The sequence below is a fragment of the Pelmatolapia mariae genome, linkage group LG10_11 (genome assembly GCF_036321145.2).
Source record: "Pelmatolapia mariae isolate MD_Pm_ZW linkage group LG10_11, Pm_UMD_F_2, whole genome shotgun sequence".
Taxonomy (NCBI): Eukaryota; Metazoa; Chordata; class Actinopteri; order Cichliformes; family Cichlidae; genus Pelmatolapia; species Pelmatolapia mariae.
In genome coordinates, this window is record NC_086236.1 from 315,001 (window position 1) to 342,500 (window position 27,500).

General features: G+C 44.3%; 2 protein-coding genes across 3 annotated transcripts in view; both read left to right on the forward strand.

The window, feature by feature from the left end:
- The window catches only part of LOC134637290 (arf-GAP with Rho-GAP domain, ANK repeat and PH domain-containing protein 1), a 22,953-nt gene extending 15,046 nt beyond the window's left edge, over window positions 1-7,907 (forward strand). Inside the window, exons 18-26 of the mRNA XM_063487678.1 lie at window positions 981-1,080; window positions 1,159-1,360; window positions 1,779-1,824; window positions 1,947-2,034; window positions 2,098-2,233; window positions 2,316-2,525; window positions 3,716-3,821; window positions 7,298-7,439; window positions 7,533-7,907. Of these exons, the coding sequence (XP_063343748.1) occupies window positions 981-1,080; window positions 1,159-1,360; window positions 1,779-1,824; window positions 1,947-2,034; window positions 2,098-2,233; window positions 2,316-2,525; window positions 3,716-3,821; window positions 7,298-7,439; window positions 7,533-7,562 (1,060 nt within the window). The 3' untranslated portion in view covers window positions 7,563-7,907. The remainder of the gene's footprint in view (window positions 1-980; window positions 1,081-1,158; window positions 1,361-1,778; window positions 1,825-1,946; window positions 2,035-2,097; window positions 2,234-2,315; window positions 2,526-3,715; window positions 3,822-7,297; window positions 7,440-7,532) is intronic.
- Window positions 7,908-13,236: 5,329 nt separating this feature from the next.
- Window positions 13,237-27,500, forward strand: part of LOC134636007 (uncharacterized) — a 25,662-nt gene continuing 11,398 nt past the window's right edge. The window contains exons 1-7 of one of the 2 annotated variants that reach the window (XM_063485739.1): window positions 13,237-13,339; window positions 13,646-13,694; window positions 14,394-14,760; window positions 19,281-19,359; window positions 19,441-19,657; window positions 20,528-20,808; window positions 21,278-26,541. In XM_063485739.1, coding sequence (XP_063341809.1) covers window positions 19,291-19,359; window positions 19,441-19,657; window positions 20,528-20,808; window positions 21,278-26,541 — 5,831 coding nt within the window. In that variant the 5' untranslated portion in view covers window positions 13,237-13,339; window positions 13,646-13,694; window positions 14,394-14,760; window positions 19,281-19,290. The remainder of the gene's footprint in view (window positions 13,340-13,645; window positions 13,695-14,393; window positions 14,761-19,280; window positions 19,360-19,440; window positions 19,658-20,527; window positions 20,809-21,277; window positions 26,542-27,500) is intronic. The other variant, XM_063485740.1, reaches the window with a different exon arrangement.

The following is a 27,500-nucleotide window of genomic DNA, read 5'->3' on the forward strand; positions in this document are numbered from 1 at the left end:
CAACAGCGGATCGGCAGGCTCAAACACTTCTACCCACACCTGCTCACACAGGTGAACCACCAACACCACAGCAGCTCTGACAGTCATACCTCCTACATGTAGGAGCAGCGGTACATGAATGCTGTGTGAGTGCTGACGCAGTACTGGGAGCAACTAACATGACATGGATCGCACTACCCTGCTACTCAGCGAGTACTCGGTGTACTGCATGGACGAGTACTCACAGGCTGAGTCAGTGTAGATAAAGGTTACTGCCTCCCTCCCGGTGAATGTTTTACATCACAGGAAATTCCCACAAACAAAACAGGAAGCTCAGGGCAGCCAACTCTGACACTGCAGCTCCTTCTGCTGGACACACCTGTTCACTGCAAACACCTACAAACTGACTCAAACGGCGAAGCTGAAAGAATCAGTCGTTTCATACAGTTACCAAGGCAACAGCAAAGCAAAGTGACTGGCTCCTCAGCTCTTATCGTTACTCTTCATCTGCAGCGGTCGCAGATCAAACTTGACGTTTGCTCCCAGGAATGTTCAGACGAGTCCTAGCTCCAGGGTGTTTGTGTTCAGGCATCAGCTGCTGTGTCTGAGGTGGAGGTGTGGCCTATCCCAGCTGTCATAGGGTGGGAGGCGGGGTCACCTGGGCAGCTCACCTGTCTGTCACAGGAACCATCAATAATAATTATAAACTGATAGTTTACTAATGTCATAATGAAAGGAATCTTTACTGTGGTTTATTCCATCATAACAGCCTGCCTACTTACAGGTCCTTTAAACCAGGTGTGATAAACATCAGCACCTCTACAGGTCATCCAGAAGATGTTCTACAGGCTGCTTATTAAGCCTAAAGTATAAATTAAGTATATTAAGTATAAATGCTGCACATTAGCAGTACAAAAACATCACTGAGGGCATTTATTATCGAGGGTTACAGTGTGTCTCTGATGAAGATGACCAAACCATTACCTGCTGCTGTGTTTCAGCCCGGCTCATCAGTTTGAGATCGTCACGCTCACAGATCAGCTGATCTGTGCAGCTGACAACAGGGAGGGGCTGTCGAACCACCTGCTCCATATTCTTAAGGTAATGTTGGTTTGGGTCAGACTTTTCCCTCTAAATCCACAGCTCAGGTCCTCTGACTGACTGAATTCTTGTTTCCAGGTGATTCTTCCAGGGGGCGTGTCTTATGCTGAGGTGGGCGGAGCCTCAGCAGTCAGTAAAGTGTGTATTGTAGAAGTGGGCAGGGCTTCCAATCATCCAGAGGCCTGGCTGCTGCTTTGGGAGGATGGAGTCAGCATTCACCCTGTCCACAGAGAATCCCATGAGTCTCTCACAATTGATCTGGGCATGCTCAGTCACCACGGTAACAGTCTCTGTCTTATGAGTATGCGTCTGATTGTTGTTTTGGTAAATTCAGTAGATGTTGAGGGAACACATGTTGATCTGTTTGAGTGCTTTCTTGTTGGAAATATTTTCCAGCCATGACTGGATGTTGGTAAAAGTCCTGCAGCTGACGGTTATTCCGTGTGTAAATGTTTTCATTCACACACACTCGTGCAGCTCGTTATTCTTTGATTATCGGTCTGTCACCATCTCAGCCCTTCACACAGCCTGAACTCTCCGAGCAGCTTTCAGACTTCTTTGCATTCAGAGCTCTTCTGTGGCTGTCAGCATCCTGTTTGCAGACGAGTTGTGTGTATCTGCTGAAATCAGTGAGGCTGCTGCTGAATGTGGGGACAGTTTGACATCAGTGACCAGTCTGGGTTTGTCTCCTCTTACAGAAATGGATCCATCTGAAAACATCGTCACCATGGCAACTGCAGACAGGTGTGCAGCATCACTCTATAACATCACCATCTTCATTAAAACTAATGATGTGAATTCAGAGCCTCTGATTGGCTGACACCACCACAGGTATATGTGACATCACAGCTGGTTTCTCTCCTCAGGAGGGTGTCGTTGCGTTTCGAAGAGCAATACAGCTGCCAGTCCTGGTTCACCCACCTGCAAAGAGCTCTAGCCAATCAGAGCCGAGCCGTGCCACGTCCTCCTGCAGCCAATCAGAGCTCAGCCCTGCCCCATCCTCCTGCGGCCAATCAGATCCCAGCCCTGCCCCATCCTCCTGCGGCCAATCAGAGCTCAGTTTCTCGGTCTCTATACCCGGTGATGGATGTGCGGCTGAGAGGTTCGGTACCGTCGGCCATCGAGCGCTGCATCTCCCACATCACCACCTACGGTGAGCCGAGGTCACCATGCCAACGCAGTGACAGGCAGCAAAGCATCATGGGATACTTCTAATGCAGCATTTTCTCTCTCAGGTCTGAAGGTGGAGGGCGTGTACCGGCGCTGCGGTCTCGCTTCAAAAGTCAGCCAGTTGGTGGAGGCCTTGATTATATCACCAAACTCCGCCCCCCTGGAGAGTCATGAGCAGGGCGTGCTGGATGCTGGCTCCGCCCTCAAACAATATGTCCGCCGGCAAGAGAGTCTGATTCCCAACGGAGCCCAAGGGCAGTGGCTGCAGGCCGCAGGTACACGAAGAACTACTGTCTGAGCTACTACTATATGTAGTACTGCTGTCTGTAGTGCTGCTGCAGTATCTGTAGTGTAGTACTAATAGCAGTAATCTCTGCAGTAACAGCAAAAACTTCAGAGACCTTATATGAGCCGCTATTAGCCCTCCTGAAAGTACTGCAGTTTTTCTGAGTGAAGTGAAGTAACTGTAACCTGACGGGACAGAAAAACTGTGTAACACTAAAATATTCATATATTTGTCTCCAAAACAAGGTTTAAAAGACTTTTTCCTGGAGTTGTACTTCTACTACTGACTGGCTTTATTCATTCATCATCAGTGTCTCTGACTCCGCCCACCAGAGCACTGCACATACCCACATTAGCAGGCGCTGATGAGGTCCAATCAGATGTCTCCTTAAAGAAACGCTGGTCACATGACTGCTGTGAAAAAACATGTACTGCAGTATAACCGTAGTACTGACAGTATCCTGACAGCAGTGATACTGCAGTAGTTGTAGTACTCTCTGTAACACACCCAAAGAAAGATTCTAGGTCTGACCAACCGTCTCAGTCGTGGGCAAAAAGATGAGTCAATAAAATTCTAAAAGATAATTTATTGACAAATAATCAAGAGATAAAAGATAAAACAGTCCAGTGTCCCTTTTATGAATCAAATAAAAACACACAGTCCCAAGGCCAGAGCCAGCTATGCCACACGACCAGTTGCACTCCACGTGTTGCCTTTAACAGGGTTAGAAGTTGTCCTCGGAGACCCACCACCCTGCAAGCATGTAGCCGGTGGTCACTCCAGCCTCTGCAACTCTGCTGCCTTTAGGCTGTGGCATATATTAGGCCCTGGCCTGCACAGAGAGACGAAACGACACTTTCACAATAGAAGTCATAGCACAAAACCCAGCCATCCCAAACATATCCAATTTCATCACATTACATACCTGCACAGAGAGACAAAACGACACAGCAGTGTTTGTAGTGTGGGCTATAAGTAGACCAGTGTATCAGTGCAATCAAGTACACCTGCCTCTAATTAGTCCAACCCCATTCCAGCCATTGGCTCACCAAAAATGTGACACACACACACAACCACTCCCAACCCAGTGCAACTTCACACAATAATATGGAGCTGAATTAACACAGGCACATTAGTCTACCATGTTACACTCTCTCTAACAGTCTGTTTGTCTCTCAGGTGTGTCAGACGAGAAACGCAGGTTTAAGGAGTACAGACGGTTACTACGGCAACTTCCTGATGACAACCGAGCGACCCTGAATGCTCTGTTTGGACACTTCTACATGTAACACACACACACACACACACACACACACACACACAGAATCAGAGCAGTTTATTTAAAACAGTAACAGACTAAACTAAATAACACAACATTAATGTTACACACAGATATGTGTCGTTCAGTGGTGCATTATGGGTAATCTCAGTCTTCCACTGAGTGTGCTCCTGTGACTCGCCCAGCATGTCATGGAGTGGGTGGGAGGTCCAGCACTGTCCTTATCTTGGACAACATCCGCCTCTCTGACACCGCCCTGAGGGAGTCCAGCTCCCCTCACAGCTCCTGTCAGTGGGCGGGATCTATCAGGGAGCAGGTGAACATGTTGGCGTCAGAAACAGAAAACACAGCGTCTGTGAGGCGTTCCCACTCTGCAGTGGACCGGCGGTGAACCAGCCAGAGGGTCGCGATGAGGGTGGTGGTGGTGGTGGTGGTGGTGGGGCGGTGCCTAGGAAGATAAATGATCCAACAGATGAGCTGCTGGTGCTGACAGAAAGGTGTCCAGCACACAGAGCACTGAGGCTGCACCCTCTCTAATGTCCAGCAGGGGGCGACCACCTGCTCAGTTTAAACTGTTTCCTGTCTAACTGAATAAAATAAAAAGTTCATTTTGAACATTTTGGACGCGTTGGAGTCACAGAGGAACAGGAAGTGGAAGTTCACTGGACAACGACTCAGTCAGTTTCTCAGTCAGCCCCGCCCCCTCGCTACTCACAGTTCCTGAGTCTGGCAGCGGGGGGTGTAAGACGTTGTTTCAGAGCTCATGTTTGCCTCTGGCTGTATCCCAATTCAGGGTCTGCAGCCTTAAAGTACGCAGCCTCAATGGTCCTCAAGCGCCGCGTACTCAAAGACCGCTAAGGCTGGAAGTGCGGGGCTTGTGCAATGGGACGGTCTAGCCTCCGTCGCGCTGCCCAGGTTGCCTAGCAACCATGATAGCTGGAAACGTGTGGTTGACAGAAATGAAGGAGAATATATTTTGTTCATTTGTTTGTTTGTTTCTACACGAGCTTTGTGTGATTTAATAAGTATCTGAGGCTGAGACCACAGGACTGTAAAACATGATTGTTGGCCTTCACATCTGTACTGAACAGTCATTTAAGATTAGCTAGTAAATAACAATTAGCTAATGTTGTTCATGAGACTAAAGTCAGTGTAAATATGATATGGCCAATATTATAGTTATTATATTAATCATTATAAGTTATTACAGCAGTGAGTTTGAACTTTCAAATCACTTCTATTGTCACATCACATGTGCAGGTACACTGGTACAGCACATGTGAGTGAAATTCATGTGAGTGAACTCTGTCTAATACTGAGCTTCAGTAAAGATTCAAGTTGCAGTTATTTATATTTCCTATCACCTTAAATCTTCACTCAAAGACAAGTATCTCTGACAGTGTATATATAGATGTATTATATATAAGAGACACATATTGTCCGTTTAATATGTTGGCATTATTACATTTGACTCAATGCTTACATACATGTGTAAAAAGCAAATGTACGAGCTGTGAAAACTGTTTCTGATAGAATGAAGAGTAGACTGATATATTAAATATTCCTTTATTGGGTGAGAAAATCAGACCATGTCATAACTGCTTTAAGTCATACAGAATAGATATCAGAGCCTTAAACAGGCTGACTTCTGCTAAATGGGTCAAACTGGGCAGAAAGTCTACAAACACATAACATCCTTATAGAATATGATGTAACACTATAGATCAACTTACCTCAGAATATATAAAGCATATAAACAATTACAGCAATATGATGCAACAAACACAGCAGTGCTACTAATCCAAAATACTCAAAGCTTCATAGAACTGAAACAAACATTTATTTTTAGCTCCATTCTGCTGCTGATACATACTTTAGGTTTCTGAACATTAAACTTGTTGCTGCCTTTCATAGTGTGTAACTTGAAGGCCCTGAGTACTTTCTCCCACACTGAAAACACTGGAATGATAACATTATTTGAACATTACCTAATAAGACTGATTCAGGACAGACAATTAGTTATGTTAAACTTTCCTAGCAGTCCTTCACAAACAGGGAACAGTCTGTCTATTCTCTCCATCTGTCAGCTGCTGCTGGCTCTTCCTCCTCCTCTTCCTCACACACTGCTGAGTTTGTCCTGGTGGATCATCAGGGGTGCAAAGCCTCACAGATGATGTGCAGCAGTGGGTCCCTCAGTCTGTCCTCACTCTGGACACTTGCAGTTGTCACACATGGAAATCAAATGTGTGATAAGCTGCAGGATTCAAACACAAGTGTAACTTATAAATACATGTTCATACTTTTATTCCACAATCAGAGAGAAAGAAACAGAGAGAGAGAGTGCAGGACAGACAGACAGGTGACAGTCTCAGGTGTATACACTGCTACAAAACAGCACAAGAGAAGGAGGATTTAGTGTTTGTGTTATTACAGGTGCTAAACAAGAAGAGTTCCCAGATGGTACAGTGGACACATGTGTGACTCCTGTGATTAAAGCATCTTTCTTTCAGCTTAACGAGTGAACCGTCAGCTCGTTCAAACACACGTTAAAGTCCGTTTGGCTCGACACCACCGAACAGAGGCAGCAATATAACATAGCAAACATTAACAGTGCAGTGAATCCTGCTTGTGCCGTGATATTCAGGACTGCAAACCGAGCAGCATCACTGACTTTCAGCTTGTTGTGTTTGTGGATATATGACTGACTTTAATTATCCATAAAATCATCACATTCTCTGTAAGATTAAAGTCAGCTATTGTATTATTATATTTTAAAGGCTTTAAAACCAAGTTAACGCTGAAAGTACAAACATCACTAATGTCACACAACTTTGCCGACATGTGACCAACAGTGATGTTTTAATGTTCCTCCTTATTAAACATTTGCACATAAATAAGTGACATCATATTCAGTACTTACGTTTAACAGTTTACTCTTCGGCTGCTACGCTTCTGCCGTCTGCGGCAAAATTATCTATACCCACCGCCGCGCTATGAATTGTGGGATATGTTGGGCCATGAAGTCTGCACCGCCACATCCTTAAAATTCAGGGAAATGAAGGATGCATTTGAGGGCCGCATTTCGAGCAGCCTTTGAATTGGGACAGCCTTCGTCGTGTCGCTGTGACGTAATCGGCCTTAAAATGCGGCCTTTAAGGCTGCAGACCCTGAACTGGGATACAGCCTCTGTCTCACCTGAGATCACCTGACATTGTCACCTGATCACACTCACGTCCTTCTAGGAGAATCTCTCCGACTAACACTTCACCCCCCGTTTATCAGACAGTCACAGTGGTAAATGTTTCATGTTTAATGTCTTTACCTGGACTGACGTGCAGGTAGGAGGGCTGGAGTCACCTGAGTTTGAATCGAGCGCTGATAGAACCTGTTAATGTGATTTGTTTAGTCTGATCATAAACACAGTGAATGAAACCAGCACACAGAACATCACCTGCTCACTGACTCCTCCCCCTCTCCCTCAGGGTTCAGGTGTTCTCTCAGGTGAACAAGATGTCGGCCCATAACCTGTCTGTGGTCCTGGTCCCGTCCCTGTTCCAGGCCATGAACCAGGACTTGATCACCCTCACCAGAGAGTTCATCATCCACCACACCCTGCTCTTCCTCGTAAGTTTGCTGCTTCCTGTTTGCACAATGAGTTTGGGCTCAGCTGATCAGCTGACCCAGAGAAAGCCTGACTGATGTGACGTTTGTGTGCAGACCCCAGACTCGAGGCAGGAGCAGGAGTAGATCTCTGTCTTCTGATGAAGATCAGCTGGACCCTGCTTCTTTTAGCTTACTGTGAATCTTTTGGGATGTTGAGGAAACTGTTGTTATTGAAATCTCTGACCAATCACTGTCTACTTCCTGTTTCCTGTCAGTTGAACTACAGCTATCAGAGAGAATGATTACTGTTGGCTCCCCCTGCTGGCTGCTCTCAGCCTTTGCGGTGGTTGTTAAATGAATGTTAGTGTTGGCTCTGCAGCTGAGCGGGCTGTACCACTGTGTAAGCTGAGCACTCACTTTATGATAGTATTTTTCTGTGGTTTCAAATGTTATCTTTAAATCTGCAAATAACTCATGAACTGAACAAAAATCTGAACATTTAATAAAATCTGCTTTAAATTCTTGTTTTATTTTGTAATTAACATAATCATAGATCGACTTCATTGAATTTAAATAATTGACCATTCCCGTTCAAAGACCCTACATTATGACAGAGAAACCCCCAACAAACAGACCCCCCCCCCCCCCATGAGCAAGCACTTGTGACAGTGGGAAGGAAAAACTTCCAGCGTCACCAGGCGACGGGTTAGGAGAGAGCCAGCAATGCGTAATAACTCATGGCTACATGCAGAGAGGTGTACTATGACACTGAAATGAAAGCTTTGACCAGCAGGGGGGTTGTGTGCACACGAAGCGTCACACAGTGAACCTTTGTGAACCATCTGGATGGAAAAGGCTTCATGAGGCTGACCATCACTAGCAGTGAATCCTGCTATGTGAGAATCAGCTCAGGGTAAACATACTCAGACCTGATTGGTCCACCTCTGATCAGCTGTAAAGGAAACTCAGTTTGTAGAAGCTGCCTCCTGGATCAGGTCCCTGCTCTGTTCAGTGTAAATATGTCATCTGCAGGAAGAACGAAGCCCTGTGATGGTGAGAGGCACACAGTCTAACCACAGTGAAACATGCAGCCCGGGTCTAATGTCAGGCTTTTATAGCTGCAAACTGATTCAGGGAGTGTTGTGAAGATTTGATGCTTGTTAGAAACCAGCGTGACCATCCTGGAAACAGTGAAAGCAGCGAGGACATGCAGTTTGTGAACACACCGTCACAGCGAGCGTGTCAGTGTGTAATATGAGGCCAGAAACCTGGGTGAACTGGAACTGCTCTGTATTCTACTTATTGTCAGCACGTGTTTGGTGCATTTCTACCCCCCCCCTCCCCTCCAGTAACGCAGCACTATAGGGTTTACATGGTCATGCACATCCTGTACACCTTATACACTAACACAGTGGTTCCCAAAGTGGGGAGCGCGACCCCCCCAGTGGGGGTGCAGAGCCACTGAAAGGGAGGGCGGGGTAGGATTTAAAAAAAAAAAAGCATGCTTGGACACTGCGAGGATGATGGACAGCGGGGGCGTCTTTAGTCCACTTTTGAATCAAAGCACCCCAAAGATTTCTTACTTTTTTGACAGTATTTGCTGTTTGTGTGACACACTACTAAAAATATAAAAAGCATACAGTACTTGGTTGAGATGTGACATTTTAACAACAAAAGTATAGATACCCCCCCTCCAAAAAAATGGTTTGTTCCAGCTCGCCACTCCCCTGCTCTGGCTCTAGTGCTCTTTCTGCCAGAGCGATGGTGGCTTAAAACAGGACATGCTAGCTGCATTTAACCTTCAGTTACTCTTATATCGTTAGGTAGGAGTCAGACCATGTTTCTTATTAGCTGAAAAACATTACACCAGGTAACCTGCAGTGTTGAAAACGTGTTTCTGACGATGTTTGCTACCCTACAATCCGTCCTGCTCTGTAGAAAAATCAGCGACATTTGACCGTCCTGTTGCTCCCATTGAAATGTATACAGCCTATTTAAAATCTAAAACTTAAAATTGTCCGTAGCCTGCTGCTGTTACCACTGTCCTGTTTGAAATGGAAGGAGAGAAGCTGGTTATTTTGTCATGTGTTCATGTGCCAAGGTACTAACTAGCTAGCTAACTGGATGCCCATTAGCCTTATAACTCCTGTTGTGTGTGTGTGTGTGTGTGTGTGTGTGTGTGTGTGTGTGTGTGTGTGTGTGTGTGTGTTTGTATACAGAGAGTCAGGTTCATAATGGATATAAGGAAGTTTTTTCAAAAAAGGAGCCACATTCAGGTAAAAGTGTAAAATCAAATGACCCGTTAATCAAGAATAATGTTGGATCAGTGTTTCAATATTTATATCTTTTATTAGATGTTCATGTGGTTTGGTTATTTGCCTTTTGGTTGAAAGTACACTGAGAGAGGACTTTTCATTAGTGATCTTAATTAGGACAATATGGCCAAAAATATTTGTCTTTGCAATAACGATATAACTGACGTGAGACAAAATACTTTACAACTCCACAACTTTGATGGGTTTTTTTGCACTAATAATGTATTTTCACTTAAACAAGCAGCTGTTTTTTATGTGCATTAAAGTTATATAAAAATGTAACAGTGCAAATGTAAATTCCTCACTGACAGTTTAACCAAAAGGCATTTCCAGTGGAAACTGGCCGACATATCCTCAGCATAAATATGTATAATATAACGGCATAACCGCGTTAACGCGGCAAATCTCCGTTAGCGAGTTAACGTGTTTTGCTCCGTACATGGGGCTAATGCATTGACGGCGTGCAGGCCCAGGTTATTTGGCCCACTTCCATGTGTTCTACCAAAAATAGTGCTTTGTTGTGTATCTGATGGACGAAGGCTAAACCAGTTCCACACCACTGAAGTTGCAGCATTTTTACAAACCAGTTCTGGTTCATCCGTTTCATTCAACGATCCGCTTTCGCCCTTCTCATTCTCCGCCGCCGCCATGCTTTTTCTGCCATGTGCGTATGAAAACAAAGGCACTGCGCATGCGCGTTTTACCCATATTCTATCGCCATATTTTACTTTCTTATCGTTGCCCAACATTATACCGGTATTACCGTGAACAGTATGATATGGCCCAGCCCGTAATAGGTTTTTTTTTTCATATTAATATCATTTTTTCATTTAATTGAATACAATCTATTTGTGTATGATTGGCAGTCCAAAGAGGGAGAGAGGAAAGAGGGAACGTGAGGAAAAAGTACAAGATCAGGAAGAACCAGGGAAGAAAACAGACGGGGAACAGTGACAGGCACAACAGAAACTGTTAAACCGACAAACTACAGTGGTTAGCAAAAGTATTCGGCCCCCTTGAGCTTTCCCACATTTTGTCACATTACAGCCACAAACATGAATCAATGTTATTGGAATTCCACGTGAAAGACCAACACAAAGTGGTGTACACGTGAGAAGTGGAACGAAAATCATACATGATTCCAAACATTTTTTACAAATAAATAACTGCAAAGTGGGGTGTGCGTAATTATTCAGCCCCCTTTGGTCTGAGTGCAGTCAGTTGCCCATAGACATTGCCTGATGAGTGCTAATGACTAAATAGAGTGCACCTGTGTGTAATGTAATGTCAGTACAAATACAGCTGCTCTGTGACGGCCTCAGAGGTTGTCTAAGAGAATATTGGGAGCAACAACACCATGAAGTCCAAAGAACACACCAGACAGGTCAGGGATAAAGTTATTGAGAAATTTAAAGCAGGCTTAGGCTACAAAAAGATTTCCCAAGCCTTGAACATCCCACGGAGCACTGTTCAAGCCATCATTCAGAAATGGAAGGAGTATGGCACAACTGTAAACCTACCAAGACAAGGCCGTCCACCTAAACTCACAGGCCGAACAAGGAGAGCGCTGATCAGAAATGCAGCCAAGAGGCCCATGGTGACTCTGGACGAGCTGCAGAGATCTACAGCTCAGGTGGGGGAATCTGTCCATAGGACAACTATTAGTCGTGCACTGCACAAAGTTGGCCTTTATGGAAGAGTGGCAAGAAGAAAGCCATTGTTAACAGAAAACCATAAGAAGTCCCGTTTGCAGTTTGCCACAAGCCATGTGGGGGACACAGCAAACATGTGGAAGAAGGTGCTCTGCTCAGATGAGACCAAAATGCAAAACGCTATGTGTGGCGGAAAACTAACACTGCACATCACTCTGAACACACCATCCCCACTGTCAAATATGGTGGTGGCAGCATCATGCTCTGGGGGTGCTTCTCTTCAGCAGGGACAGGGAAGCTGGTCAGAGTTGATGGGAAGATGGATGGAGCCAAATACAGGGCAATCTTGGAAGAAAACCTCTTGGAGTCTGCAGAAGACTTGAGACTGGGGCGGAGGTTCACCTTCCAGCAGGACAACGACCCTAAACATAAAGCCAGGGCAACAATGGAATGGTTTAAAACAAAACATATCCATGTGTTAGAATGGCCCAGTCAAAGTCCAGATCTAAATCCAATCCAGAATCTGTGGCAAGATCTGAAAACTGCTGTTCACAAACACTATCCATCTAATCTGACTGAGCTGGAGCTGTTTTAAGAAGAATGGGCAAGGATTTCAGTCTGTAGATGTGCAAAGCTGGTAGAGACATACCCTAAAAGACTGGCAGCTGGAACTGCAGCAAAAGGTGGTTCTACAAAGTATTGACTCAGGGGGCTGAATAATTACGCACACCCCACTTTGCAGTTATTTATTTGTAAAAAATGTTTGGAATCATGTATGATTTTCGTTCCACTTCTCACGTGTACACCACTTTGTGTTGGTCTTTCACGTGGAATTCCAATAAAATTGATTCATGTTTGTGGCAGTAATGTGACAAAATGTGGGAAAGTTCAAGGGAGCCGAATACTTTTGCAAGCCACTGTATGTTTGTCAGATGTGGACAAATTTCTGACAAATTTCTCCAAAGGAATGTTTGTCTGAGGTGGTGCTTAACATGTTTAACTGACTGAAAAGCTGGAAATAATTAAAAGTTTTGCAAAGACTTTCACGCTCAGTATTGATGTTAATCACATGTATATGACAGTGATATAGTATTTACATTAGCTTATATATATGTTTATTTGCCATGTCTTAACACAAATAGTAGTTTAGCCAGAGCAGCATTTCCCATTTTCCATATACTCCACCAACCTCACCTGGACCCACACCACCATCGCCCTGGTAAAGAAGGCCCAGCAGCAGCTGCACCTCCTCCGTGTCCTGAGGAAGAAGAACCTGGACCAGGAGCTGCTGTTGACCTTCTCCCCTCCTCAGTGGAGAGCGTGCTCTTCCTGCCTGCTGTTTAAACTCAGGGTCCACGACTGAGAACAGGAAGGCTGCACAGAGGGTCATTAACACCACCCCAAACATCAGTGGCTGTCTCAGCTAAACCAGGGCCATTACAGTATATATAAACCCGTGTTATCTGGGTGATGTTGACCCTGTGAACTGTTTGCAGTGTGTCTGACTAATGTATGCAGGTTACATAACGTCAGCTGTATCACATGCCTTCAGCCAGCAGAGCCAGTCCCGACGAGTCTTGCTCTTTGTCTTCTGTCAGAGACAGTTTAACTGCAGGACTCATGTCTGAGGAGCAGCTTTTCATGTTCAGATAAGGGTTAATTGCCATATGGAGTCCTCAGAGTTGATAACAGAGCTGGGTGGAGCTGTTTATCTCCCCCACAGTTTATCCATAGCTCAGGGGCCCAGTATAGCCTCTGCTCAGTTTCCTGTAAATCACGTGGGAATAATGTGAGTCAACACAACGGACTGGAGGCCCTCCCCCGGCCCTCCCCCTGTCCTCCCTTTGCCCTCTGCAGCCTGCTGTACATGAGCACCGGCAGAAGAACCCAGCACATGAAGAATATTTGACTCTCTGCAAGGATTGAAGTCTTTGAGCTCAGGGTTGAGATTCCTGTAAGTAAAACTTTATCACATTGATTTTTAGTCTCCTGTGCAGCTCACTGATTTTGGCTTTTCTGATAATTTTGAATATGACTCCACTCATTTTTATCTTTCTTGTGAATGCTAACATCTACATGGTCCCTAATATCTGCTGCAGCTTTGATGTTTCCAAGTCGATGCTTATAAATCTCTGTCAGTCTACTCTTTAAATTTCAGTCCATTAAAGTTCGTATTCTGCTGATCAGTCGTTTTTGATCGCTGGCCACGTTAAAGTTTTATTTTTATATTAGTTAAAAGTTGCTGTCATGTCTTATGCAGCGCTCCTTCAGGTTTCGTAAGCGGTCCTGACCTGAGGCTGAACTCTCAGGTAAGAACAGCTGTAGCTGCATCCATGTGTTAAACAGGAAGTTCAGGTTGCTGTTGGTATTTAATGCAGACAGTTGTTGCACGCTGTCTGAGAATGAGACTCCCACAGACGGGAAGTCAGACAGTTCCTCTTCTATACAGAAAACTCTGTTAAATAAAGAAAAGCTGATTAAAAGATGTAAAAAAGCACTATAAATATTTTTAATCAATAAATAATCAGGATGAAATGAATCACTGCTGTCTGGACGGTAATTAAAGTTGCTATTTTATGGCGGTTGGTTTGAGTGGCTGTAGATGACGTGAACATAAGATGTTTATAGTTGGTCTCCAGGGGAACACGTTTACTGGGCAGATTCTGACAGATAAACAGGAAGCTGGTTGGCTGACATGAGGAAACTGTGACACGTCCACGCTGATCGTTTTACTGTAGCTGAAACCGTCTGGATGCTTCTGACTCCCAGTTTTTGTTTGATTTGGAAAACTGAAGGATTATTTGGACCCGGAAATGGATAATGATGTCATAAAAAACAGACAAACAAGGACCTATCTAATACATGTGGCAATACACCTGTAGGAGTTGTGTGCACTGCATCAACTGATCAGTGAACAACAGTAATGTATATATGTATAACAGTTATATATATGTGTGTATGTGTGTGTGTGTGTGTGTGTGTGTGTGTGTATGTATGTATGTATGTAGATATATATAAAGACACCCATCTCGCCCCTGTGGGCGGTCTATCCTTCAAGCTCGGGTCCTCTACCAGAGGTCTGGGAGCTTGAGGGTCCTGCGCAGTATCTTAGCTGTTCCCAGGACTGCGCTCTTCTGGACAGAGATCTCCGATGTTGTTCCCGGGATTTGCTGGAGCCACTCGCCTAGCTTGGGAGTCACCGAGTGCTCCGATTACCTCTGGGACCACCGTTACCTTCACCCTCCACATCCACAGCTCTTCTCTGAGCTCTTGGCATTTCTCGAGCTTCTCGTGTTCCTTCTTCCTGATGTTGCTGTCATTCGGATCTCTCTGATTGGCCGTGGTCCAGTTGAAAGTGCAGGTGGATAGAGAGAGGTGAGTAGCTTGAATAAAGCGATATCGATTCATTAAATCCTGAATTGACTTTTAAATATAACTCTGTTTTGCCAGAAACGTCAGATTCTCAGATTAAAGCTCACAAAACTATTTCAACAACCACCAAACAGCAAATGAGAGCAGCTACACGGAGTCCACATAGAGACGTAAACACAGAGCGGACCCGACGCATCAGAATCAGCTTTGTCTTTCTCGGCTTTCTCACCTGACGGCCTGTACACGGACACGCTGTCGGAGCTCAGCGATTCTGATGCGTCGGGTCCGCTCTGTGTTTACGTCTTTTTGCGCTGATTCTGAGCTGCAGGTTTTGTTTCTCTCCAACCAAAATTCACTGACCAGCAGCAAAAGAAGCAGCAAACTACGCTTCACATTTGATAAATATCGTCATGAATTCCCTCTGAGTTTTGCTGTTTTGCTTCCACCACGATAAAATCACACTTCATGCACAGCTCTCTCTCTCATCTCAAATTTCTGTTTTCTGCATTATTCATTCGCTTATTACCCATCAGTCTACCGTTGTTTACAGCGCTGTCGACCGCTGTCTTTTTCTTTTCTTTTTTACTTAAATGTCCTCGGACAAGAAAGCCTAATTTCTGCTGTTCAATACTGAAGAAATTTAAACTTTTTAAAATTCTGCAAAATTGCAGAAGATTTTTAAGGTTATCTGCTATAAAAATCCAGGCCAGAAAAATCTGCTTCATGTTTTCCTGTTTTATTCTCAGTTACTTTGACTCAAAGGCGTCTGCTGTGATGCTCACACCTCTGATGAAGTCTCACATGTATCAGTACTGATAAATGATCAGAATTATAATATTTCTGACTGTCTGAGACAAAATTGAATCGAATCAAATGGATTATAGAAATCAGTGATGATACCCAGCTGTAGTGAGCAGCCTAGGCCTGACAGAAGAGGATGTAGTTGTGGGTAATAAGAAAAGATGAAAAGAACAATTGATAACTTTTTTGTTAAGACCTGATCCAACAAATTTCATAGCCAGCTCTGACACAGAGCCATCAACCTCTGAACGCTAAAAAAGCAGCAGAGTATCCAGAAAACACATTATATGCTGCAATAAATGTCCAACTGTCCCCTCTCACCACTGCCTTTCAGCAGAATATTCATTTACCTGTTACTACCACACACCAGTCGTTGGTACTTCCTGGCTTGTGTAGCCACTAGCTCAACACTGCCCCCTAGCATTCTGGAGCACTTCTGTTGTGTTTTGTAGGTGTTTTGTAGTTCGTACGTGTTTTGGAGTTTGTACGTGTTTTGTCTCTAGGGGCCACCGTAAATATACTTTTATTTATTCACTCCACATAAAATGTAATAAATAAATCATATACTACAAAAACCATCTAGTCACAGTTCAACTTTTAACTATTTAAATTTTCAGCTTTTTCCTTTTAAACAAATTTAAAGTGAAACAACACAAAACACTGCAAACCACAACACAATTAAATATAAATTAAAATATGAAAACAAAAAGCAGATGCACATTCTCTGGGCCTGCATGAATAAGCTTTCTGAATCCTTTCCAGTCATTTTTCTTTCTCTCTTTTCCCCCAAATCATTAGAGGAACAATCATCACCACCTGTTTGACTCATGATTTTCCTGTTTATTTGTTCAATTTTTATTTATTTTAATTTTAATCTTCAATGATCATCCTTTAAAACATATATCCACTGGGAGCCACAATAGACTTTAACTTTGAAATCCTTTCAACGTAACGGCACTTTAATTGTCCATTTGAACGTCATCCAAGCAGCATAATTAATAAGACGCAGCACAGACATCAATCCAAGAGCGCAGCCAAAAACGTTGCATATTTAACCAACATTCATTCCATTCAGTGTCTCCTCTTGAAACATCTCAGCACTAATGCAACGCGGCTTCCTTTTCCAACACCAGACATGCACAGGTATTCTTACCTGTTGTGTCAGGTGTGTCGGGGCTGCTGGCTCACACATTCAGATGCGCTGCACTTATTTGGCGTCTTTCAGGTTCCTTGGTCTGATTTCTTTGATCCTGCTTGTGGGTTGCTTCTCCAGAATGCCGTTTTTTGTTGACTAAAGATGTAGCGACTTCCACAGTCGCTAGAGGCCGGGGATGGAGCCTATTTGCCTGACGTGCTGTCAACTTTACGCAATAATGCGAGAGGTGGAATTGCTTGCTTGTTTATTAAAGTGCTTGAAAAGTTTACAGAGCAATGTGATCGGCTCGCGATTCAAACTCTTAAAACATCACAGCTCTAATGCAACAAGGGGAAACTCGTTGTGCTGCGGTCAACAAAAACTACGGCTACCCAGCCCTGCTCTCTGTCAAAATCAAACCAGTGAATGACAGACTGACAACGCCCTCTTAATGTCACCGCTAGCACCCACGTGACTCCCGTTACACATCACCATAGCAACCAAACAAATGAAAAACCCAGTGATTATCAAAATTCAATACATTTAGTTATGGCTCCTACATTGGAGACCCTTTCTTGGATGTCTGCCACTGTGATGGTTACTGGACTCTGTTCAGGGAGGTCGCTATGGTCTGCCCTCAGATCCACTAGCCACTGAGCATTGCCTTAATGGGTTGCGTCCTTCTCCCATATGCTCTTCCAGTATTGCTCCGTCTCCAGCCTTGGTGGTGCTGTTCTCTTATTGTTCCCTTGCCACTGAGAGTACACCTTTGCTGGTTCTGTGGAGAACAGCTGGTTTATTCTCCTGCCTTCTATCTCTCTGGTGTACCTCCTCAAGCGGCTGGCCAAGGCTGTGAGTCTTTGCTTGGCAGTTTCCAAGGCCTCAGGTATGGACAGCTTGCTGTACTTCTTAGGCACCTTCTTCATTGCGCCTTTCTGTAACTCCGATAGTTGGCTAACCTCCCTCTGTGCTACCTTGATGTTAGCCTCTAGCCTCCTTCTCCATGGAGGGTACTGCCCCTTGTGGCTGTTCAACTTGTAGCCCAGCATCTCACTGATCACTGCTGCCGTATTGTAGATCAGCTTGTTAGTGTCAGTAATCGTGGCTGTAGGTATCGTCCGTAGTGCTGCATTAACATCATCTAGCAGACCTTCTGAGGGTACTTCATGTAGTCTTGGTAACCGGCTACGGGGGATCCAGGTTTCAAGCTTGGCCATGATCCTATCTTTCAGGTCAGTTCCTCTCGCACTCAGCGATCCTTCTCCTATCGCACTTGGGGCTATGTACCCAATCTCGGGTGGGGGTGATGATATCTCCCCCCTGACCTGGCGTCCTGGCTCCCCCTTGCCGTAGCATTTATGTTGTACCTCGTCAATCTCTAGCTGTGAGAGCAGTCCCTTCTTTCGAATGTTGGAACACTGAGCTACTAGTTGTTTTGCCGTCATTGTGGATGTTGGGTATCGAAGAATCCATAGGTCCCTCATCCTATTCATGTAACCCCTTCCGCCAGGGTTACTTGTGTAGTAGCATTCCAACAACGCCCTGTTTTCGTCTCTTGCCCACCGATGCCTTCTTGTTCCAGTAGCCCACTTCCCATCAGGGTGTCCTGGTTCCTCAACACCTGACGCGGACCTTGTTGATCCGGGTGACGTCCGAGCCGGCATGCCTTCATATTTCTCTGTCTCACTCATGTCTGCGGTAGGCCTGCTTAGTATGTTGGGTCTAGCCTTAGGACCCCTACTGGATACAGACGCCCCAGTCGGGAATCCCGCTCCAAAGGCGTGTAGTCTTTCAAATTTTGCATGGTTGGATCTTAACACGGTTCCACGTAGAGCTTCAACATGCAACAAGAAGAAGTGGGAGTGAGACGAAATATTTTTTGAGTATGCAATTTGTTGAAAACAGCACTTAAACTGAAACAGGCTGTTTTACAGCAAATCAAAAGTTTAGGACCACGTGCCTTTAAAAGGCCAAATCTGCGCAAAAATGTGGATTCATTGTCCTTTTCTGTCAGGTAGTCACACTGTCCGGACGTTCTGATGGCAAAAGCAAAAAAACTTTCTTTTTGAACTTGGTTGGGTTGTTAAACTGCATAAGCAGGGTCTCTCGCAGCACGCCATCGCTGCTGAGGGGGGCGCAGTAAGACAGTCATTTGGAGTTTCTTAAATGAGCTCTTAAATGGTTATGGAACAAGAAGGTATATACATATACGCACACACACGTGTCCAGATGAACAGAATCAACCTTTTGGGATTTACTTACCTGGATGATCAAGACAATCTCACTGCATATTAAAGATCAAAGCATCCATTTAAGGCCCACAACTGCAGTTACACAACTGTAAGTGTCTGCATTTAGAACAAATGCCGTGTATTCAGTTAGAGAGTAAAAGCACAGCCCTGATAGTAACTGTCAGTCTGTCAGTACTGTTGGACTGTTGGGGTTGTTCCAAACATCTACACTCTGGACACAAACCTGATTAGGGACATTCATGTGGTCACAGCTTTTCTCTCAGCACCCAGTCATCTCCACAATGACAGTAAACCTTCTGACCGTCTCTAAATTCTCTCTTTCATTTGTCTTATAGAGCTTGAACCATGTGGAGCTTCTATACGATACATAATGAAACCCCCTACACATTTCACTACTGTAGTAAGGGGAGAGAGGTAAGTCTACAAATCCAAATTATAAGTTTCACCCTTGTGTGTGGTCATTCATCCTAGTCCCTCCCCCTCTCTTTCCTTCAGGGTGTGCGTACAGTGCGTGGCAACAGCACAGGAGAGTACCTGCATGCATTACCACCATTTTGGGGGCTCTCCTTTAGATATGGAGATCACTCAGAAAGTGACCTCACTGGTGCAGGTGGTGGCGCTTCGTACACCATAAGAGAGAGTAAAGACCACAAGGAATTTGAACTGGTCCACAACATGTTAGGTAGTGTTGTTGACCGTTGTCCCAACTTTGGTAAGTATCAGTCAGTGGTCAGTTAATAAGACCAGAGTTCACACACCAGAAAGAAATCAGAAGGTTAACAAAAGCCTAGAGTGACTTACTACATCACTCTGGATACTGTAGCTCCTGTGAACAATAGAGCCTCAAATCAGAAGTATTTGGCTCCGTGGTATAATTCTCAAAAACTTACCTTAAAGCAGATAACTCATAAGCTGGAGAGGAAATGGTGTGTCACCAATTTAGAAGATCATCATTTAGCCTGGAGAAATAGTTTGCTGCTACATTTCCTCTTCACAGTCACCCAACCAGCCTGATTTCCCTGCTGCTCAGGAGGACCTGGTGTGGGACAGCTAATCAGGGCTAAGCTACTTTGGCCCACACCTGCTGCAGGCCTCTGGCCAGTTTTAGGCTTATTTTCAATGGTTTATCCTCCAAACCTATGAACAAGCTATATTTATTACTACTTTATACTTTATATTTATTATTATTTATAAGTACTATAAAGCAATAACTAAACACTTGACACACTGAGCAGGAAAGTGCCAGTGAAGAAAGTACAGAGACACAGGGCACACTGCTAATGACACAATAAGTGAACACTGAATAACATTTGCAGTTGATTGAAGAGGAGATAAATCAATATGATAAATCATACATAGGTTACAGTATGAAATAAGTTTCTAAGTAAGAGTTTGAAATTAACTGGGCTACACAGATGACGCTGCACAAACCACCAGTATGTACCAGGAACAGGAAGTGATACAGTATTCCAGTGAGAGCCAATACCAAGCTCTTTGCAGTGTAACATGGTTTCATGTCAGAAGCTTTTAACAAATTAAAAACAAATTTAATTACTCTGAGCATGCATTAATTTCTCGACAGGCAGAAATGATGAAGAGAAACGAGAACGTGAGAAACGCCAACAAGAGGAGCGACGCAGGAAAGAAGAAGACGAGAAAAGGCGTCAGGCAGAGCTTGAGCGACAGAGGAAGATCCAAGAGCAGATGGAAAAGGAGAACGAAACATTAAGAAAAAAGCTCAATGAAGCTCACAACAGGTTTCAGGAGGAGGAAAACCTCAAAACCTGGGAGCACCGTCAGCAGCACTCTCAAGTTCTACACCAGCTCTTGGAAGATGAAGCACATCACATAGAGAGAGATGAGGTAGGGTCCGGCCTTAGGTAGTAACAGCTACGGGCAACTGGGAAAGGATAGCAAAGAGGCTCTGGGTCCTTTAAAATGTCTAACATTTCAGTCATCGTAACCCTAACTATGTCCCAACCCTATGTTTTGGAAGATGACAAATTTCTCTTTTTTGGAAAAAAACTGTAAACAGTTCAGAATTAGTATAATATTATATTAGTATAACATTGATAATTAGCATAATATTTTGTTATACAGGTCTCCTTTTAACCAGGCAAATTAAAAAATAAATTGCTACTCCTGAAGGTCCTCATATCAGAACATCCATCACAGTTCTGAACAGATGTTTGCTGTCCTTACTGCCAGATACCCAAAACATTCATAATAATTCAAACATTATGGTCAGGTGAGGATTACATCATTTGACCCTGCATACAGTTTTTTGCTGCTGATACTATTACGCTCGTGTCTTTGTTCCTCTTTAATACAGGTCACTGATGTTAATGAGAAGTTTGAAAAACTTCTATCAAAGTACGACATCAGAGAGGATGAACAGTTACAGATCCAGCTGGAAGACAGGATGAAGACTCTCCAAAATAAGCTGACATTACAATATTTTAATGAGCACCCCCACTTCGTCCCCACTTCGTTACTGTGGGCTTTGGATCAGACTACTGGATATGTGCTGCTGTCTCTGACTGAGAGGTTCAACATCCTGGAGGCAGTGCTGAAGGTGACCTTAGAGGGTGACCCTGATTTTGAAGATCTCCTCCAAAATGGACAAGACAAGAAGACAGAGTTCCTCCTCAGCTTGCAGGAACAGCTACATGCTGAGAATCCAACACTGGCCCAACAGGTGTTAGCAAATGTTCTGGACCTGTCCTCAAAGCTACCCCGATCAGGTAAGGAGATCGTCAGTCAAATAGTGTTCAACAACATCTGGGCACCAAAAGACATCAAGCGTTTCCTTGGAAAGACCTTAAGCATGGATCAGAAAACAGTCACAAAAATCCTCCGCAAAGCGTGCACCTACAGGCTGAGCTGTGACGACGCTCTCTCTGCCCTGAATGAAGACGATCCTGCAGAGTACATCCAACATTGTGTGGACAAAGCTGAGCAAGACAAAGATGCTGACACACTTTTGGCTGAAATGGAAAACAAAAACTTTCCAGAGTGTGTCCCGTCACTCCTGCGAGAAGTCCTGACATATATTGAAGAAGAGCTACCCAAATATGGAAGTGTGCCCATTAACAGGGAGATGATTGAAGACTGTAAAAAGATAATAACGGCTCTCGATTTTAACAATCCTAAGATTGATGCTCTGAAGAAAGTCCTGATCATCGTATCCAGAGCTGTAAAGGAATGCACCGCCTTTACCACTCAGAGCGGTGAACATGTGCAGGGCTACTTCCCAAGACCCAGTCAGCTGGCATCACTGCTGCTGCTCCTGCTGCCACAGTCTGGGGATAAGGAAGGTTGTCTGTTGGAAATCAGCACTGGAGAGGGCAAAACTTGTATTTTAGCCATGTTTGCTACAATACAGGCCACCCGAGGCATAAAGGTGGACATTGTGACAAGCTCTCCTTTGTTAGCAAGTCGTGATCAGGATAAGTGGAGAAAATTATATGATGTGTTTGGTATTACATCATCCACGGTCCCTCCAACACACATCGATACCTGCTCTTTTAAAGATCATGACAAGCTGCTTGAGGATGCATACAGCCAGCAGGTCGTTTATGGTACAGTTGGTACGTTTGCAGCAGATACACTGAGGCAAGAGTTTGAGAAGAAGACTACCCGAGGTCCGAGGAGGTTTGAGTGTGTGGTAGCAGATGAGGTGGACTACATGACGTTGGACAGTGGTGTCCAGGTCACGTTCCTGTCACACCAAGCCGGCAGCCTAAGGCACATGGAGCAAGTCCTGGCAAGCATCTGGGCCATGATGTCGTCCTGCAAGCCAATAGAAATGTTTGAAACGGGGGAGATCAGGTGGGGAACCAGGATCCAGCACTTCCACAAGGCTGTAATGCAAGCAGTGGTTGGCTCAGAATCAGAAGATGTTTCAGCTGCTGACATACTTGTTCTTGGTGCCCAGCTGGGGCTTTATTCACAGGAGGATGTGGATGAATTAAATAAAGCAGATGGTCAGACACAAACAGAGACTGACAGCTTTAAGGATGCCAGGTGGAAAGCTACTGAGAAAATCATGGCCAACATTGGACCAGAAGAACAGTGTGAGCTGCTGAGACAAGTTCAGACAAAAATAGAAAACGGTGTATCTGTAAATTGTTACTCACTAATGAACAACAAAGCCAAACTTTACAGCAAGGACAGCTCTCATGGAGACCCTGATGTCAGCCTGCTTCTCCTGGAGAATGGCTGTACCTGTGAAATCATGTCCGAGGAATCCATCATCCAAGGAGCTGTGGACAAATTAAAACCAACAATTAAATATTCTGATGAGTGTTCAGTGAAGTCATTGGATGAGTGTAAGGGATTTATTGTGATCCCCTCTTTTTTGAAAAGATACATTGAGAATCAGTTACCAGTTTTTGCCGAGAACGCCTTAAAAGCCATCAGAATGACTCAGGGAAGAGAGTACATGATTGAGAAAGCACCTGAAGCTGACGCAGGTGGTTTCAGTGATGCTGACAGTCATCAGTATGATGCCATAATTCCTGTGGACTTTGAGGCCAGTGGGGTGTTGGAGAAAAACAAGCGATGGGGTGACGGCCTACAACAGTTTCTGGAGATGAAGCACCAGCTGGCCATTTCACAGCTGTCCAATGTAACAAATTACATGTCAAATGTCCATTTCTTTAAAAGGTACCTCAATGGAAAAGGCATTTTTGGTGTTTCTGGGACATTAGGGGGGCAAGCTGAGAAAGTATTTCTAGAACGGCATTACAAAACAGCAAGCTATGTCATTCCAGCTCACCGCCATAAAAAGCTTGTTGAGTTGCCAGCAGTTCAGGTGAGTGGAGGCAACACTCAGTGGATCCAGGTGATCTGTGAAACTGCACAGAGAGCTGCAGACAGAGGCCAAGTTGTTCTTATCATTTGTGAAGATGTTAAAACTGCAGATGAGCTGAAGACAAACATGCATGTTCCAGAAAGGCAAGCCAATGAGATCACCATGTACACAATCAGCGAGAAGCACAACATCGAGAAACAGAACTTTAGCCGGGGAAACATTATCATTGCTACAAACCTCGGTGGCCGTGGGACAGACATACACGTTCAGCAGGACGTGAACGAGTGTGGAGGTCTCTTTGTGCTCCTTACATACTTTCCTAGAAGTCACCGTGTGGAGCGACAGGTCTTTGGACGCACCGCCCGAAAAGGAAACCCAGGGATGGTTCAGATGGTTCTCAACCTGGGCCATCTTGCACCAGCCTACCAAGGCCATTCAATCGAAACCATGAGACAGCTCAGAGAGGAGTATGAGCTCAGACATTTAGACAGCATGGAGAAAAATGAACTCTGTGAAATTGACATGAAGGAAACTCTGTTCTCCAGTTTCTGTCAGTTTCTCTGTGACTTTGACAAGAATTACACAGTGGAAGAAAGGAGTGACCTGTCCAAGATGAAGCTGAAGGATGTTCCTGAATATTTTAAGATCCATCAGAACAAGTTCGACTATCAGACTGCACTGAATGCTTTGAAAGAATCGTGGGCTTTGTGGCTCATCCTTCATGAAAAGCACATCAGCAGACATGACGATATCAGCAAGCTGAGAGAAGACCTCACCAAAGACTTGAAGAAGACTGGTGACTTCCTCCTGCAGGGGACGAGCTATAATTTCTATGATTACATCAAACAGGCAGCAAGCAGAACTGACCTGCACTGCATGAACACAACTAAATGTGACTTTGGAGCAAAGACTTGCTGGCAGAGAGCTGCAGAGTGTGATCATTTCTACAGTGCTGTGGCACTTTATAATCAAGCTTACATCACACTCAACCTCAGAAAAGGAGACTACATAGCTGAGGCAAAGGAATTATTGGAGGAAGCACAGTCTGCAGTGGATGTCTATCTCTCAGAATCAACAAATACGATGATGTTTTGTAATTTTTCAGTGACGAGTGGCTTTGTTCCACACCACACAAACAGCAACCTCCAGATCCAAATGCAAGCCAGGATGACTATCTTCAAATCTTGGAAAAGATACATTGAAAGTGCCCTGACAACTCTGAAACAGCTCGATGGCAGCAAAGGTGATGCAGAAGTAGAGGATTCCAGTGTGTACCATCTTTCCAAAGATAAAGATTTAATCACCACCAATGAGCTGATGATGCTCTATGAGAATGGCCTTAGCACAGTCTTTGAGGTTAAAAAGAAGCCCGAGTTCTGCTATGATGCCCTTGCTTGTTTTGTTCTCGGTGCCCTTCAAGTCGCAGCAGGTGTTCTTGTTTGTGCTCTGTCATGTGGTGGTGCCAGTCAGTTTGGACTTGGACTGATCTGTGAGGGAGTATCTGACATGATTCAAGGGATCAAAGGAATGATACAAGGAGGCTTTGACTGGGCTGAATGGGCGATCTCCAAGGCCATCAGCATTGGGTTGTCTCTGATCTCTGGTGGATTCAGCCGACTAAAGAAAGCTGCAAGTGCAGTGCGTAGTGGCACAAAAGGTCTGATCGCAGGAGCAAAGACTAGTGCCTACACAGTAAAACAGTGTTTTCTGAAGGCAGGAAAGTATGCAGTTCAGGAACTGGGGAAGCAAGGATGCCTCAGTGCTCTGAGTTATACTGCTGAGAAGGCAATTAATGCTTTTTTCCAAAAAGTTCTGAGGAAAGTCTTTGAGGAAAAGGTGCTTTCACTCATAAAAGCCAACCATGACCTGGATGAAGTTCTCACAAGCTTCATTTGCTCAGGAATACCAAAGAATATCCTGGAGAATGGGTCCAGGGAATTCAGAATGCACAAAGAGTGTGAGGAAGAAATACTTCAGTCAGTGGATCTGATAACAAGAGAAGTGATTCCTGACCTGATGATGAATTGTACCATGGTTCTTAAGGCTCTTGATGGACTTTCAGCGGTCTGTGGTGCTGTAACACAACACATAAAGAGCAAAAAAGGGTCCGATCGAATAGAAAATATTCTAATGGGTTTGGAAGCAGCTAAATATGTCACAGCCTTTGTACAAATATGGAATTCAGTACCAACAGAGAAAGTCATTAACAACACCTTTGTTCCTAAGCTCTTGCAAAGCATGGAAAAACTACCTCAAGAAAGGAATGACCAGGATGAAAGACACAGTTTATCAGATGTGAAACGCTTTAAAGATGAACTCATCAACATGATTGCAGAAAGTGTTTCAAACTCTTATGTTGAGGCCTGTTCCAGGCATATGACCTCCATCATGAGCAAAATGTGCATAAGTGAAATAAACCATGCTGTTGGTGGTGCTGTTAGCAACATACTTGGCAGGGCTGACACCCAAAGTTTCTTTAACAACCAGGAGTATAAGTACAACATGAAAAAGGTCATCCAGTGTCCGCGTGAGTCCCTGTCAGAGTCTGACAAGAAAGACTTGGAGTGCTACATAGAGGACATTTCTGATGTTAACCGCCCTGCTACAGCTTTGGACATCCATGTCCTCACCCAGAGTGATGCTTTGGAAGGCAAAGGAATCAAACTGGTTATGGTGGACAAAGATGGAAAGAAGCTTTCAGAAGACTATTTTCCTGGGAAGGAGGACTCAGCAGGCGATATAGTCCTCCAACTGAAGAAGGAGCCAGAAAATCCAACACAGTGAGTGACACATACATATTTGATATCATTGTGCCTCTCATTTAAATAAGTCAAAATAATATTTTTTTTAACTCATATTGGCCAGAAAGTTAATTTTGACCTGTTTTGCAAGGGTAACCCTCCCCATCCCAATTTCCAGACTTTGGTTTTGATACTGTCGGGTTCTTCTTCGCTGAGAGAAGTTCAGGAGACAGTCTAGCAGTTTACTCTCTTTTATTATCAGGCAGTTAAAATTGGGCTTGCACAGCTGTGGACTTCTCAGTGTCAGGCAGTCTGTACATGGAGAAGTGAAGTACAATTCATAATTCGAAGTATATATTAGACACATGGAAACAGGAAATAATTGTGATTGCCTATTGATGGGGAGATGTTGTGGTTTAGGCTCAGCACTCCCTGATTTGTTCTTCTCGGGGTCCTTCCTCATGGCAGCGGTCATTAACCTCCAGCCAGGGATCTTGTCCTGTGTGAGAAAACTCCCCACCTCACAGTTTTTACCAGGGATGTTTTATTTCCATGCTGATGTCCGCCTTAAAGGAACACTATTAGGTGTTTATTTCTTGTTCACTGGAACGCCCTGTTATCATACAAGCAGCCCTTCCTGTCTGTGTTCTGTGAGCATGTAGCAATTTGCCGTCAACACTCAACTCTGTTTGTGCCTCTTAACCCTTCACACGGTGGGGTTAGTGCTCGTATCCTTCTAATGAGGAGTGTATCAACCCTATTATGATCACACACTGCAATCAATGTTGAAAAGAAACTTCATCTAAAAACTTAACAATAATTATTCTCCTGTCTGATAATCAGGGGACAAACAAACTAACTGTTTCCCCCAAACTTGTGTAGTTGGTTAGTCTGAGGGCAAATCAGAAACCCACTGAACAGCTAGAATTGACACCAGTCATGGTGAATAACAACATAGAGCTGGCATCCTGACATCCTGTGGTCCCACTATAATGACT